The sequence below is a fragment of the Xiphophorus couchianus genome, chromosome 23 (genome assembly GCF_001444195.1).
Source record: "Xiphophorus couchianus chromosome 23, X_couchianus-1.0, whole genome shotgun sequence".
Taxonomy (NCBI): Eukaryota; Metazoa; Chordata; class Actinopteri; order Cyprinodontiformes; family Poeciliidae; genus Xiphophorus; species Xiphophorus couchianus.
This window is the reverse complement of record NC_040250.1, coordinates 22008040-22023679: the sequence shown is the minus strand read 5'-3', so window position 1 is coordinate 22023679 and position 15640 is coordinate 22008040. Positions and strand designations below refer to the sequence as shown.

The 15640-nt window shown below is 41.5% G+C and overlaps 1 protein-coding gene across 4 annotated transcripts in view; it reads left to right on the top strand.

Annotated features, from left to right (window-relative positions):
• ebf1a (EBF transcription factor 1a) overlaps positions 1-13670 on the top strand; it is a 79739-nt gene extending 66069 nt beyond the window's left edge. The window contains exons 12-17 of one of the 4 annotated variants that reach the window (XM_028008906.1): positions 2013-2078; positions 4079-4241; positions 5420-5599; positions 8984-9181; positions 9360-9428; positions 10653-13670. In XM_028008906.1, coding sequence (XP_027864707.1) covers positions 2013-2078; positions 4079-4241; positions 5420-5599; positions 8984-9181; positions 9360-9427 — 675 coding nt within the window. In that variant the 3' untranslated portion in view covers position 9428; positions 10653-13670. The remainder of the gene's footprint in view (positions 1-2012; positions 2079-4078; positions 4242-5419; positions 5600-8983; positions 9182-9359; positions 9429-10652) is intronic. The other 3 variants (XM_028008908.1, XM_028008907.1, XM_028008909.1) reach the window with 3 other exon arrangements.
• Positions 13671-15640: the final 1970 nt, after the last annotated feature.

Here is a 15640-nt window from a genome sequence, read left to right as displayed (position 1 = left end):
ACACACACACACACTCTGCTGTAGGTAATAGACTGTGAGAGTGACTAGGTAGCTGGACTGCATGGAGTTCAGCAGAAGCTGTGGGCGTCTGGGTGTTGCTAATGAGTGACCGGCCCTCCAGACGGGGGCCAGGCTCTGCTCTGGATCAGGTTCCCCTTCCTGTTGACGTCTCTGTGGGCCTGACTTTACGGGAAGAGACCCTTGCGCCCAGGAAATGGTCTCCCCTTACAGGGGCCGAGCTAACCACATTTATCTGTTTATCAGAACGACTCTGGAGCTCGGCCTAATCGCGTTTAGTCACTGGACAGATCCTCGGCTAACGAGAGGCTGATGGGCACAGACGGGGCGCAGGACCACGAGAGAGTGATTAATAGAAGAGGGAGACGAAAGAAAGTAGTTTGGAGACACAGGTGGGGAAGGGAGGGGGTGGGGGAAGGGGTGATGCACAGACGTTAAGTGACCGAGCGCTCACGTGTCCTCCCGGAACACTGTTAACACTCCAGCTGCAGATCTGGTTGGGTCCTAATGCCTCACACTTCCCTCATTTCCCCCTCTTCTTCTCCTCTGCCTCATCCCTCTCTTTCCCCTCCATCCGTCCATCTACCTATCTAGCAATCCCTGGGAGGCGTGTGGCGTGGAGGAAAAGCAGAGAGAAAGGAAAGGCGAAGAGCGGCGCATACATACTAAAGAACCACTTACCTTCCTAGGGCCTCTACATCTCTCAATCACCTGAAGCAGGCCTCCTCTCTGGTCTCCCCCTCCTCCCCCACCCCGCCGCCTCCCCCCAAGATAGTGCTAGTAATGGGAGGTTAACACAGAGGCAGCGCTCCCATTATTGAGTGAATTTAGCACCTCGGACAGCGCTCTACAATCTTTATTGCTTTGCTGACCCTCTCGTCATGTCTTGGGCGTGCTCGACAGCTTCCACATGTGTGCGGCTGCGCGTATGCGTGAGTCTGTGTGTGTGTGTGGGAGTGGTGGGTGGAGGGGAGGGGGAGTTTGATATGAGGTCTGATTGAAAGGCGGTGTGTCACGGAACAGAGAGCACACATGCTTCGGGGCTTGTTCACAGCGAGGGATACACTCAGGAGAGTATAACGCACAGCGTGTGTGTGGAAAAGAAAGAGGGAGAGAAAGAAACTAAAGGGAGGGAGGAGGGCGGAGGGGCGGGGGCTGCAATTTTCTGGTTGTCGCACCTCCAGCATATATCCTGGCCCCGGCACATTAACTTTTAAAAAGGGTTTTGTAGGGCTGTAGGTGTCTCCATCACATGCACACACATATATAACGACTGCCTGGAGTCACGCACTCATCCACTCAGGGAGGGGAAAGGAATAGAGACGGAGAGAAGAGAGAAGGGGTTGGAGGTGGTGTGGGGGGGATGGCGGGGGGAAGCGGTAACACTGCGTTAGGATAAATGTTTGATGTGGGAAATTCCGCTCGGCGGTTTTCACCTGAGCAATGATGTTCTACATTTATCACACAAAGTGGATGTGGGGGCCATTCACTCGGATCATTACCGGGGTTAATACGGGCCAGGAGACGAGAGTGTTGCCACTGACTGGGGGTGGTTGTGTAGCCGTCAACCTGATGATATGTTGTGTTAAATGAAATTGATGCGTGATCATGCGCACCGGAGTCACGATCCATCAGTGACAAAAAAAAAAAAAAAAAGAAAAAAGGAGGGGAGTAGATGCAGAAGATGGTTGACTGATAGAGAGATATAGGCTCATGTTTTATTCACTGATAACAGTATCTTCCCTCTCCTCTCCCAAACTGCCCCGGCTGGTAACAAAGTGCTGGGATAGGCCCATTTCTCTTCCTCACCCTGCCTCTGTCTGCTTCTTCCGCCCCCCTCTCTTTGCCACTCTCTGTTCTGCATTCACAGCATAATGTAAGAAGTGAAACGTAATAAAAGTGACTGAACTCTTTGAGCCGTCACGCTCCTGATCAATCCCCTTCCTCTCTCGCTCTCTCTCTGTTTCTCTCTCTCTCTCTCTGTTTGAATGTAGGAGGTGATTTTAAAGAGAGCCGCCGACCTGGTGGAAGCCTTGTATGGGATGCCTCACAATAACCAGGTGAAACAACCACACTTACACAAAAACACAAAAAGCCATACGACGATCTGAGGTTCTCGTGGAATAATAACCTAAAGGAAATGTGTCGTGGTTTCATGGCCTTCTTGTATTTACACATAAAATTGAAATAGAATAGGATCTAATTACTTTTAGCATAAATGTCGACGGTGCTCGTTCAGCTTCTTTGACATAACTTCCCATCTTTTCCACAACTGAAAATATTTCCTGATAGGCTCATTTGTTTGTCTTGGAAGCATGGAAAGATTTGGTTGCCTTCCGCAGCCAGCTAAGTGAAAGTGGGGGAAAAGGCAGTGCTGCGTTACTCTTTACTCCATACAGCCAAAGAAAACACCGGTCTCTTCCTTTAGTGGTTCATTAAAAGACTGCAGGAATGTTGATTTTCACACAGTTTCTCTTGTTTAATTTCTTGTGAATCGGATGCCAAAGAAAGTTTTGAAAGATTTAGGGTTAGCAGAGAGAAATGCTAACCCTCTCCTCCCCCACCTGTTTCTTTGCCCTGTCTGATGGAGAGTCACGGCCTGGACTAAGAGTGGACTACTTGCTACTCCAATGCTGTAAAACAGACAACTGCAGGCTCTAGTTGCCTACACACATATCTTGACTAAACTACCAACTACCTTTTGCTATACAGCTAGAAGGCAGATTGTTCTCCACAGCAAGCACTTCAGTGGATTTTCCCACTGAAGTGGAAAATATGCACTGATTTATTTTTGCTTAAGTCAGTGCATAGAAAACAAAGTAACAGTGAACAAATATTATTGGTATTGGCATTAGAACTGTAATAATCCGTATGTTACACTCTACCAGAAATAGAAATTGCTGTTGCTTTGCGTTTTCAATGGAAGTCATTATAACATGTTAGACTATTTAAAAGATTTTGCGTTAATACTGTGATATAGTGAGGTTATCGTACTGTGATAACAAGCCTGGTGTCTCACGCTACATATGGTGCAAATGGGAATATTTCATCTCTTTTATCACAGATTAGGAGAAAAAAAAGCTGAAGAAGTAAAGTGAAAACTAACTTTATATGGTAGACAGGGTAATGAAAGAGCAGATAAACAGGAGTAGTAAAATATGAACTTTCCAAAACAGGGAGGAAAAGTCATTTTCTGTTGCTTTCAAGAAAGACAAATTATTGTGCTAATATAATGAAATTGTGAAAAAGTCGTCTTTTTTTGTTTGTTTTGATACTTTGATGAGGGCTCCATAAAAATTATCTGATCATTACGAGGCTCTAATTTTTTGATTTATTTAAACATGCATGTACAGAAACACACAGCAGATCCCATGCTGTCATAAAGAATCGTAAAATATGAACAAGAATCAAGCTAAAATATAAAAGCAGGTGGCAAAAAATAGATATGATGCTGCAGCTTCAGTGGATTTGTGGATTATTGGATTTGTGGGAAAACATTTAAAACGGTTGCCAAGTTTTCCAGAATATTCATCCTAAACTCAGAACGCTCAGAGAAATTTTTAAAAACTCCAGAGCTTCATCTCAAACTCTAAATGTCTCACTTGTCAAAGTTAATGACAGTAAAATCACAACGAGCCTAAACAAATAAGATTGAATATTAATGAACAAAAGATTTCTGGAAGAATGTCCATTGGTAAAATAAAACAAATGTTGATGTATGACTGTGATTATAGAAATTGAAACTCAACATATCAGCACAAATATCACGGTGATGAATGTGTGATGATTTGGGTTTATTTTGCTGTATTCCAAAGTCAAAAGTGAAGTTGGTGGGTTTTTTTAAATAGATAACGTGTGATTTTTTTTATTTATTTATTTTTTTTAACATTTGATTAAAAACATTTCATATAATGGCAAAAACTGATTCATTTCTATTACGCGCTGAGATTTAAGATTCTATAATTAAAAGAGGCTGCACTTTCTAATTACCACTGTAATAATTGTCTAATTCCTTTTCTATTATTAACCAGAGCTGGCTTGTTTTCTTCCTGCTGGTTAGGAGATGATTCTAAAACGAGCGGCGGACATCGCAGAGGCCCTCTACACGACAGTGCCGCGGGGCCACAACCAGCTCGCCAGTCTGGGCAGCAGCTCCGTCCACGCCGGCATGATGGCTGTAAACTCCTTCACCGGGTCGGAGGTGGCACAAACGGCCAATCAGGGTGAGCAGAGCGCAGCGAGAAATGGTTAAAGTCCAACACGGAGGGAAAAGTGACAGGTGTCTAATTTATTTTCCTCTTTCTGAGGCGGATAGTAAAAATGAGTAGTGCAATGGAAATTTTATTTTTCATGTGGGAAATATAGCGGGAGTTGATTTAAGAGCGTGGAGCATCGAGGAAACCCTTTAAAATGCGGGACAGGGGAAGGAGAGCGGGGTTGGCGGGTGGCAGAGGGAACGAGGGGGAAAACTCGAAAGGAGCAAAGAATGGCTGGGAAAGAGTGAGGAATGGAGAAAAAGAGAGTCATGGATGGAGTACGATAGAGAAAAATGAGTGGGCCCTTAGGGTGTGTATATCAGACTGGGGTCGGTCCTTGTCTGACAGAGAGGGATGTGGGTGCAGTCAGTGGTGATTCATCACATGTATCAGGGGAGCGAGAGGAGAGCGGATGGACCTGCCTCTGGAATGTGTCTCAATAATTCCAAAGAGCTTCTTCTGCCCTTCGTCTTCATCTGGAAACATCTGCAGGTATGAGGCAAACAAGAGAGGTCAGCTGCTTATCTCACAGACCGTAGCTTGTATCATGTGAGGTGAGAATGGGGAGAATGGATGCTAATTATGGGAGAGTAGTGCGCTGGAGAAAAGAAACAAAAAAAGACGACGGTAATAAAAAAGAGAAAAAAAATACTTTCACTTCCAGCTGTTTTTCCTCCGGCGTCAGCATGTTGAACCTGAGAAGTCTATTTATCGTCTTCCTTACAATACTGTCCACCTTGTACTCACTCCTTCAAGTGAAGGAGCTCTCCAGCCTATCAGAAATACAGGCGTCATTCTTTATAAATTACAGCAAGGCTGTAGAAGCACTTTAGTGTTAATTGCCTTGTCAATGCATCTAAAACTGGAGGGGAGCCAGCGGGGTTAAAGGCCTCTTGTTTCAGTTGTCGGATCTCTAATGTCATTCTTCTTCCACTCTGTTCATTGCTTTCGTGCTTTGCCATATGTGTAAGAGTTTGTTTTTTTTTAAGAAATCTTGTTGGCTCATATTGATGCATCCATCAGACTTGTTCGGAGTTGAATACTTGGCAGGCTTGCATGAAATCTTTCTCTATTTTCCCTCCATCTGCTTTACCATCTAACACAAATCTTTCTGTCTTTCCTTTTTTTTTTCTCCGTGTCCATAGGTTTCAGTAGAAGTACAAGCAGTGTGTCCCCTCATGGTTATGTTCCCAGCTCCACTCCTCAGCAGGGCAGCTACAGCTCTGTCTCCACTAGCATGAATGGCTACGCTAATTCTGGCATGGCAACCCTGGGCACTTCACCCAACTTCCTCAATGGATCAGCAGGCAACTCGCCCTATGCTAGTGAGTAAATACATCACATCTTTCAATCTAGAGAGGTGGGAAAAGACTGACCTCCCCCCATCCTCCTGCCTCACTGCCCCCTCAAAAGATTGTTGAGGCATAAACTTCAGTAATTATTTTAAAAAAGAAAAATAAACCATCCTGGTCATGATTTGACTGCTGACTAGTTAAGTCTAGGTAAAACTGTCATATTTAAAAATCCCGGATAAGCCCCCAAATCTGTTGCAACAAAAAAAAAACTGCAACATAAGAAACTTGGTTGAGTTTTAATATTCAATATATAAAGATAAGAAAAGAAAAGGAAAGAATCAAGAATCCAAAATGGTTGTCTGGTTCAAATCCAAACCCGAATCCCAATATTGTTGTGGCAGAAAGATTAGTATTGAGATGGGAAAACAATTCTTGTATTTTAGTATGACATAAACAGAAGAGAAACATAAGAAAAATTAAGATTGATCATGTTTGTACAGCTAGTTATAGGCCTCTGGACTCCCAAATTTGTTGTGCAAGAAGCTTCACTAATGCAACAGAAATACAAACTTGCCTGATTTTAAGTATTTACTAAGCAAAGCAGTGAAGAGAAAAAAATGATTTCCATGTCCAGCATGACCTTCTGCCCCCTTTTAATTCTCAATCATTTCCACTTATTATTAAAAACTAAGAATCAAGATGGGTTTTATTATTATTATTCTTATATGTGGTTTCTACCCAATCAGTCATTTCCAACATAACAGAATACGTTTTTGAGACAGACTGAGAAACAAAAGTGAGCTCAAGTGTTGACTCTGAAGTATTACAGTTCAGCTGGGTCATCTGTTTCTTTAAGAGCAGAGTCAAACACAAATCCCTGCTTTATTGGCTAGGAGAGCATATCACCTAGCACCCCCCCCCCTTCAAAATACAGACACACATATTCGGCCCACTTCTGTGCACACACTTTCACCCCCTACATTAAAGACCCTTGATTAAATCAATAAACTAATTGCTAGAGAAGCAATTCCATTTCAGCTCTTTGATTCCTGAGTGTTAACAAGTATTTTAACAGGCTCATCGGCCCCACACAGACACTTTCAATCAATGGCCCCTCGGCCTGCCTTTGTAGGTCCAATTTTCATTAATTGATTAGTTAGGCCCCTTCATAAATGGATTATGACTTTATTGCAAAGGATTTGTCAGGATGAGCCATAAAAACTAAGTGTTGGATAATAACAACAATAAAAGCAGACGCAGGTATCAGAGGGCAGGTGAAATACGACTCAGTTGATTGTAAAATCACTGAGGGGGAAAATGCTCTTAGTGTATAAGCAGGCAAAAGACAAACCTGGCAGAAATGAATTGATGGGGCAGGTAGAGGCGGTATTTTTATTTGTTGCTAATGTTTGGGTATTCTTGTAAATACAACCGAAGGCTTTGGTTTAATTCCAGTTTCACAAAAGTTTTTGAAGCTTTGTTCAAAACAGCTCTGCTGTTTAATATCTTTTTAAAAATATCTTCTTACCATTAAACCTACATGACTACATGAAGCCCTGAGATATCTGAGTTCCTAGTGGCTCCTGTTCTACTAATAAAAAGTTTATATTTAAACCTTACATGGGTGACGTTTTTTTTAAGTCGGTGTTTAAGTCTAAAGAGGTCTGAATAATTGGTTTAAACCAGCTGCAGTGAAGGTATCACTGCTAATTTTGGCTAACTTGCAGCAAATAAGATGCACTCTGATAATAACAAAGCAGATTATTTCCATTGATGAGCTATATTCAGAAACCTTGGACACTTTGTATGAATGACAGCTCATTAATTTGTATAATAAACTATATGATCTCTAAAGTGATTTTCATATTTTTTTTTTGCCGTTAATAAATTTCTTGCTAAATGAAGTGTTTGCTATTCTTAATTATTTAAGGACTTTATAGCAGCATTGCTATCTTAGGCACTCTGATGTGATTATTAAAACCCTTCAAGCGACACATTTTCAAAAGAACAATGAGTGGCAAACCCAGTAATCTTTTCTGACATAAAACCGCCTGTCATTTTTCTTTCTCTGCTCATTGAACAGCAGATGCCGAAGCACTCACAGGCAGTCCAGTCTTCACACAGCAGTCCCTCCTAGCTGCAGTCAGCTTACACCTCCACAATCAAGCTTGAAATTAATCACTCATACATGACGCCTCTACTGATTGATCAGTCAGAATTTTTTTTTTTTCTAAAAACAAAAACTAAGCAACTCACCAAATCGTTTTGGTCGTCTTTACAAGTCCCCACTAAAGGAGCGAAGTTTGAATTGTGAAATTAAAAATGAAATCAAGTACATAGATGAAGGCTTATATATGTGTCTTAATATACTTAGGATGGTTTATGCATTTTTTGGCCACACCACAATGTTATTCCACTCTCCTATTGTTTTCACTACAATTATCTAATACTGCAAGTGATGATGTCAACCTGTGTTTTTAGGATCGCCGTTTATTTTTCTTAAGAGATGGCAAGATGCTTTATAATAGATAATAAAAATAGCTAGCAAGCAGATTAAAACATTGGTTTTAAAATGTGGTTACATTAGCAAAACCAACCATCTAATTAATAAGTTAATGTTATTAAAGTTAATGTTGGGTTGCCAACATTAACTTATTAAAGTTAATGTTGGCACAAATTCTAAGACATTCAACAAATGTGGATGTTGGGAAAAAACAAAAAAAACAAAAGAAAACATATGGGTTTAGATGGGTTCTCCTTATGCAAATCCCAACATTTAATTAAAACTTTGGACTTTTCAACCAGAAATGCTGCCAGGGCCACCGGGGCAGAACTTAACCCAATCAAAGCATGTATAACTCTGCTTCAACTGCGGTAAAGATACCAAAAGTCTCAATAGATCTATTTTTCCAGTGAGCTGATGCTATTGTATTTTGTAATTGCTGAAACCAAACTGACTCTTGGATTTGGGTGGAAATCTCACAGATTTTCTGGATAAAACATGATATTAAGGTGAATGGCTCCAAAAACATTACGAAGAAGTTAAGGTGACGCCAACCTTTGAGCTCCGGATGAGTCATCAAAACAGACTGATTAGAAGAGAAGGAAAGGAGCTCCAGGTTGTTTTCTTTCTCGTTTAACACAAACATCCCATTACCCAAGTAACTGCACAATTAAATAAAAGGCTGGTAAAAACAATCTGAGTCAGTTGATCTGAGTTCAAAACGTTATCCCTCCTGCCATCATCCATTGACCAGTCCCTTTCTGTTCATCCCGTTTGCCTGTCCTCTGCCCTCGGCCTTCTCTCTAAACCCCATTTCTGTCTTCAACTCTCCATCCTGTCTGCTCTTCCCTGCCCTTTCCCCTCTACGGTCCCACATAAACACGCCTTCCTGCCCGTTTCTCCTCTCTCAGTCGTCCCATCCAGCCCGACCATGGCGTCGTCAACCAGCCTGGCGTCCAACTGCAGCAGCTCCTCCGGCATTTTCTCTTTCTCTCCGGCCAACATGGTCTCCGCCGCCGTCAAGCAGAAGAGCGCCTTCGCCCCCGTCGTTCGGCCCCAGAACTCGCCTCCTCCTACCTGCACCAGCGCTAACGCTAACAGCCTGCAAGGTAAGCTGATAAACAAAGAGAGGAACTCCCTTTTTACTTTTACTGTGCATCTCTAATAACAGTTTCTCCCTTTTACTTACACTTCTTCATCTTATCCTCCCTTTCTTTCTCTTCTTTACCCTTTGTTGTCCCTTTCTTTACCTTTCTTGCAACCTCCTACTATTCCTCCCCTCTTTAGATCAGTCTTTTGTGGATTCTAGCAAGTACTCATCAGCCAGCTCTCTGCAGGGCCTGGCCTTCTCCTGAAGTATGTTATTCTTCTATTTCATTTGTTCCTCTCCATATTTTTTTGAATTCTACATTCTTGCCTTTCTGGTCAGAAACGTACATTTTCTCATTTCTTGAACTTGGGGCTTTTAATGATGACGTATGACATCTATGCAGATGATGAGTGTGTGTAAATTTCTGACCGGAACCGTTTCAACTGGTCATTTGCAACATGTCACACGGCCTTTATTTCTTTATTTTTTTCTCCTGTTTTTTGGCCTGTCTTGATTTGTCAGTGTGACTGTGCCACACCATATGTGCTGTATTTCCTGTTTTCGCTTCCTGCTTCCTGCCTGTGCCCACAGTGGGTGTCTCTCAAGGGAGGGGCAGGGCAGAGTGGTGAGGTTGTAATGCCACCGCAGGTCATTCTGTTCTCCCATTTCCACTGAATGCAGCACACTGTCTATTCGTCTAGGCAGGATGTTGTACAGCGTTGAGATCCTGAAAGAGAGAGAGAGGTAGAGATGATGGATGGGAATCTTTATCAGAGCCCCAAGCTAAGCACTTCCTCGCTTCCTCTGGCGGCGTTGATGAGCGCTGACCACAGTGACCTGAGACCCAATGGCCACCGCGCGCTGATCACACACACGCACACACACACACACCCCGTTCTGTTAATCCCAACAAGCCAGAGACTCTTATGGAAGAACCAGGGAATTAGTGGATTGAAGAGAGAGTGGGGAATCGATATGAAGCCAATATGTTGTATGAAAAATTCCTTCCTGTGATGGCTTCTGTGTGGGGGGAAAAAATGAGGAAGGGGGAAAGGGAACTTAGAGGAAGGTGTCAGAATCAGACTGATAAACTCAAATGTTACTTTTCCTTGAAGCTTAATTTCATCACCTCTGTGGTCACAGTCATGTTTATGTTGCTCTCCGAAACACAGACTTGTCTTACACGATTTAACTGCTAACAATTAGCTGCTAACAGCTCCGAAGGGCCCGCGAATACCCGGACAGCATTGTCGACATACGCCAAGTTAGCGGCTCGGCGGAGAAAGAAATGTTTTCATTCCTTGGCCTGGAAATGAAGAGATAATGAGGCAAAAAAAAGTCTTTGTTCGCCAGATGCCAGAGTGACTTTCTGTTATGTGACTGTTTTGATGACAGATGAAACCCAGCAACCATGTGACTGACCCCTCTCTCCCTTTCTTCCTCCCCTTTTCTCCTACTTTTTTTTTTCTTCTCTCTCTCTCGCCAAGCAGCAATCCCTGGGATGATTGTTCCACCCATGTAGAGGATGTGGGAAGCTGGAGATTTTTGGGGAGAGCGTTGAGAGAAAAAGGCACAGTAGCGGAGCCTGGCAAGCCTCTGCTGCTCTCCAGAGCTTCAGTGAAGGAAGCAAAGATAAGACGCTGGACTATAAAACTCAGGCCTTTCCAATGGGATTTCATCGGAACGGGATATGGCAGAATATTAAGGGGACATATTGAGCCTTTGTGATGTTTCTTTATTTTTGTTTTGGTTTTTTTCCCATTTTTTTTGGTCGAATTAGTGTAGCATCTCTGACACCAAGTCGGATGGAGTGTAAAGAGACTGATCGTTTGCCCACAGTGTGCCACTGACCTCATGAAAAGAGCATTTATTTATCTTGATGTTTATGGCTGGAAGCTTTGGGTTTGATTATGGAAACCACACCTCCCATCCCTCCCCCCACCCCTCACCTCTCGCCGTTTTGCGGCCTGTACCGTCTATGAAGTTCTCTGTTTGACTCGCACGGGTCTGCAACACAAAACGCATAGAAAAACATAGAAGAGAACCAATTCCACCCTCAATAGTTGCTGCTAATTCTCTCACAAATCTAAAGAGTTGTCCTTTAAAAGAAACCCCACCTGCCTTTTGTGTTTTATGTTCCCCTTCCACGTTTTGTTTGTTTGTATGAATTTTTTGATAAAACTGTGAGGATTGAGCTGTTTGCAATATGCTTTTCTCTGCTTTATCATATGAAGGAAAAGGTGAAGATTTTGTCTTTGGTTTTTTTTGTTTTGTTTTTTGTTTCTTTTCGGTTGGAGATGTTGGTAAAGACTTGAAAAGCCGGAGGATGTGCGCGTCCAGCCAGCACTGTTACTGAAGGAGCCTAGCAGTTATCAAATTTAACAAAAAAGAAAAAAGCGTGACATATGTGATATATTTTTGTATATATTAAATGAAAAGTTGACTTTTGTTCCTTTTTAAAAAAAAAAAAAAAAAAAAAATCTGGCATCTCGTTTCCTTTCGCGATAGCTATAGTTTGGGATGTGAGCATTAAAACGTCTCATGGCAGCTTCTCAGTACAGACAATAGATTTTTTTTTTTTCCCTGTGTTGTCAATATCTCATCTGCAAAACACGAATTTGGATTCGAAAAGGTAAAAAAGGGGGAGTCCTGTAAAATATCCTATAAATAATGTATTTATCCTGTGTATGTACATTGACTTTCACCATCGTTTAGTTGTGTTGTGTACGTTTAATGAAAGTAATTGAACATATGTCACAGTCTTTTGCTTTGTTACTGTTGTCTCCCACTATTTAAATGTGACTGTTTTAATTGATTTATTGACTGTTTTTTGGGGGGAGGGGTTTGTTGCATTGATAAACTTTTTTTTTCTCTCATTCAAAACATGTCATTGTCTATTTTTGTATTATTTGTAAGTTAATAAAAGAAAAATCGGTTCTTTTTTTTCCTTATAAAAATGTTTATTGTACGGCAAAAAAGTAGCATCTTTACAGAGTATTTGGTTGAGGTAGATTTTTTTAAGAATATAAACACACATTAATATATACTGTAAATCTATATCTTTTTGTTTGAACCTTCGAGGCTTTTAGATGGATACTGTTCTTGATCTGATAATATGCATGGGCTCATCTCTTGAGTGACTGCCTAGTGTGTGTGTGTGTGGGTGAGTTGGTATGCGTGTGTGTAGAAACCAAGAGACTTAAGGAAACGTTTGGTTTATTCTTTTGTTGTGTTCTCTTTCTTCCTCCCTTTGTTCCTTCTCTTATGTTATTTATGCCTGCTTACATCTACTATCTATATACTCTTTCTTTTTTCTGCCACTGTAATCCTTACCAGCAGTCTAGATGCCTTAACAATGCAAGCCCTTTTTCTTCGTTCAATCACATGTACAGTTTTCTATCCTTCACCACAGTTGTGTGTTGCCACAGAGGAATCCACAAGAACTTTGGGGACAAAGCACAAACCCGCTCTGTTCGGTGCTGAAGCCAGACTAGAATACAAAGAGCCATAACTCAACAATCTCACACACCCCGATGTACTATAATGCTACGGCGATGGCATGCTTTGAGAAAGGCAGTCGGAGCAGACTGACTCCTCCATGCTTGCTGCACATTAGCGTTGAAAGAAATTGGTTATTTTCTTTTTCTTTTTTTTTCCCAATTGTGTAGCTTTTTTTCCAATTGGGGAACGATTTCGACAGCACGACGGGGATTTTATTTTATTTTTATTTTTTCCACAACACAAAGTAGTACTTTTTGAACTTTTAGACGAGCACTGTCACAGCACAATTTTAATATCCGACCTGCGCCGGCCTCATGGCCAAGTCAAAAAGAACGGCAGCACACGAAGCCCCGCCCCCCTTTACACGAAGCCCCGCCCCATCCCATACCCCTGTCATCAATTTCCGTCATTTCCTCTTTGTCTCTGCCGTGTGTCTTCAAGCTGTTGCTGGACGGGGGCGGGGGGGATCTGTAGGGGGCGAATGGGAGCTTTTCTCTCTTCGCTTTTCTTTTCTAGGGGCCTGGTTTTGTTAAAGTGACTAGAGAGGATCGTTTTAGCGGCGGCGCCTGCTGACAGACAAGTGTTTTTCAGGCACTTATGCTCCTGCACCCGCCCGGGCCGGGGCACGTAAGGGAGGTTTGGGGGGGAGGAAGGGAAGTGGGGGTGGTGGCTGGTCTGTTTCAGATAATCTACAGAGGTCTGTTGTCATACAATGGCATCTTTGTAAGCAAAGTTCCATCCTGGACATGAATATCAGTAGTGGGTGACAAAGTTTTGTATTTAGGTAACAAACAAGAACAAAAAACAAAAAAATGATGCAAACCAAATAGCTGGTGTCTATTTTTTTCCTCTGTTTGTCCTTGACTGCAAATACACTGAACAGCTCTATAATATAAGGGAATAAAAAAAATCTACTGTATAGATTGTTATTGTTTTTGATGAAAATTGAGCTGTAAGATAACTTTTGGAATCTCACGATGTTAATTAAAGTTACCTCTTGTCTGTGACTCTTGTCAGGTGTCTTCGTTTTTTTGTTTTTTTTTTATTTACTTTATATGACGAGCATTGACATGTGATTCTGTTTTCAACCGGCTGCCATTAGCTTTGGTCTAAATCATGTTTCTTTTAGGAATGAAAATTGCAACAAATGGAGCCTTGTTCCATTCAAGATCATTTTTTTTTCTGAAGCAGTCTTTGTATTTGTGCTTTGTGAGAAGTTCCTGCAAAACATTTCAGGAAATGGGTCAGAATGTTATAGAAATTATGCCAGGCCTTCAAACGGAAATGTTAGGTGGCTAATGAAATGCCTGTAAAATAAAAAAAAGAGAGGCGTTTTTGCTTAATGCTTGTTTGGTCAGAGTTTCAGTTATCAACCAACTCATTGTAAGTATGTATTAAAAATCCCATAAATCACTCCACTAGACCTAGACCGATTTCTTCATAACTCATAAAATACTGTGTTGGTAAAAAAAAAAAAAAAAAAGTGGTTTCAGGGTACTAAATGGCCATTTAACAATAATGATGACTTTAAAGTTTAACTCTTGTTTATTATTTACCTGCATGTATCAAAATCTCGGAGAACTTTGTGAGAGGAGCTCACGGGACTTCAGATGTCTCCGAAACAAAAAGAAGATGCACTGAAGTGGTTTTGAAGAGAACCAGGCTGGACAGTAATGGTCCGATTTGATTTTCAGTTACCAGTTATGTAACTTAAAACGGCTGCATCATTCACCACAAATGCACATACTGCACATCTCTAAGCATACCAGTCAGACCAGCAGCACAGCCTGCTACACACCATATTTCCAGTCAGCACATGAGAGCAGCTTCTATGTTGTATGTTAATTCACTTGTTGTAATGTGTTTGGTCTTGGTTGCTTTGGTAAAGGTGGGTCTGGTTCCTGTGCTGTGTCAGTGGCAGGTTTGCTTTTCAAGCAGCAGAAAATGCAACATTCCGCTTGACTTTGTTGAATTGATTTAGTATTTATTGATTTAGACTTTGCATCTGACTTAGGCGACCAACTAGGTGAGCCGCAGCAACTCTGGCAACACAAAAATGACAACAGAACAGGAGAGCAGAGAGGAATAAAGCAAAAAAAAAAAAAAAAAAAAAAGAGCAGCGTGGAACCAGAGAGATAGTAAAACAGTTTAATGAAATAAATAGTCATAAATAATAACAAGAAGAAGATTCAAAGTGAAGAAATGAATGTCTAGTGGGTTTACAGCCACACTGGAAGCATATGTGACAGTTTTAGTTGCAATAAGAATGCAAGCATGTAAATGGACAAAAACAACAACAATCTAAAACATAGTAGGCCTACTCGATTTATTTATGCAAAGTCACAGAGTTGATGCCTCTGTTCTGTTTTTGCACTTTCTCCACATAAGCTTCCATAATAGCTCTGAGATTGTTTGGCTGTATGATCGGTCATATGATCTGCCTGTCCGGTCTATAGATGAAATACTTCAGAATCCACGTTTAAATTTGCTCAAGGTGGCCCCGTCAACGTAGCGTTCGCTAAACCCAACAAATGGCTTTAAAATGCGCTTCATTTTCCCAATCCCAGCTGCATATGCTCAACCTCTACTGTCAGTCATTCCAACCCTGCGTGAAATCAAACATCACCCAGATGCTTATGATTTGAAAGTAACAGTTTGTTTTTGCTGCGCCTTTTATATATCCTGTTGGGATTTTAAGTGTAACTTTGCAGTTGTTGAGATGAAAATGTCCCTCTGTCTGCTTTAAAGATGCATGAAACTTTAAGTTCACAAAAGTGAAAAATGCACTCTGAAAATAAAACGCAGATGAGTAAAGATGTATGGAGTTTCACCGCAAGAATCTATAAAAGGCTAAGCTTTGAAAAGGTGCACTGAAGAATAAACTGATGATTCTGCTTAGTGTGTATTTAGCTTGATGACATCACACAAGACTCAGCTAACTCCGTAGAGCTAACTCTGTGGAGGATAAGCAACTTGA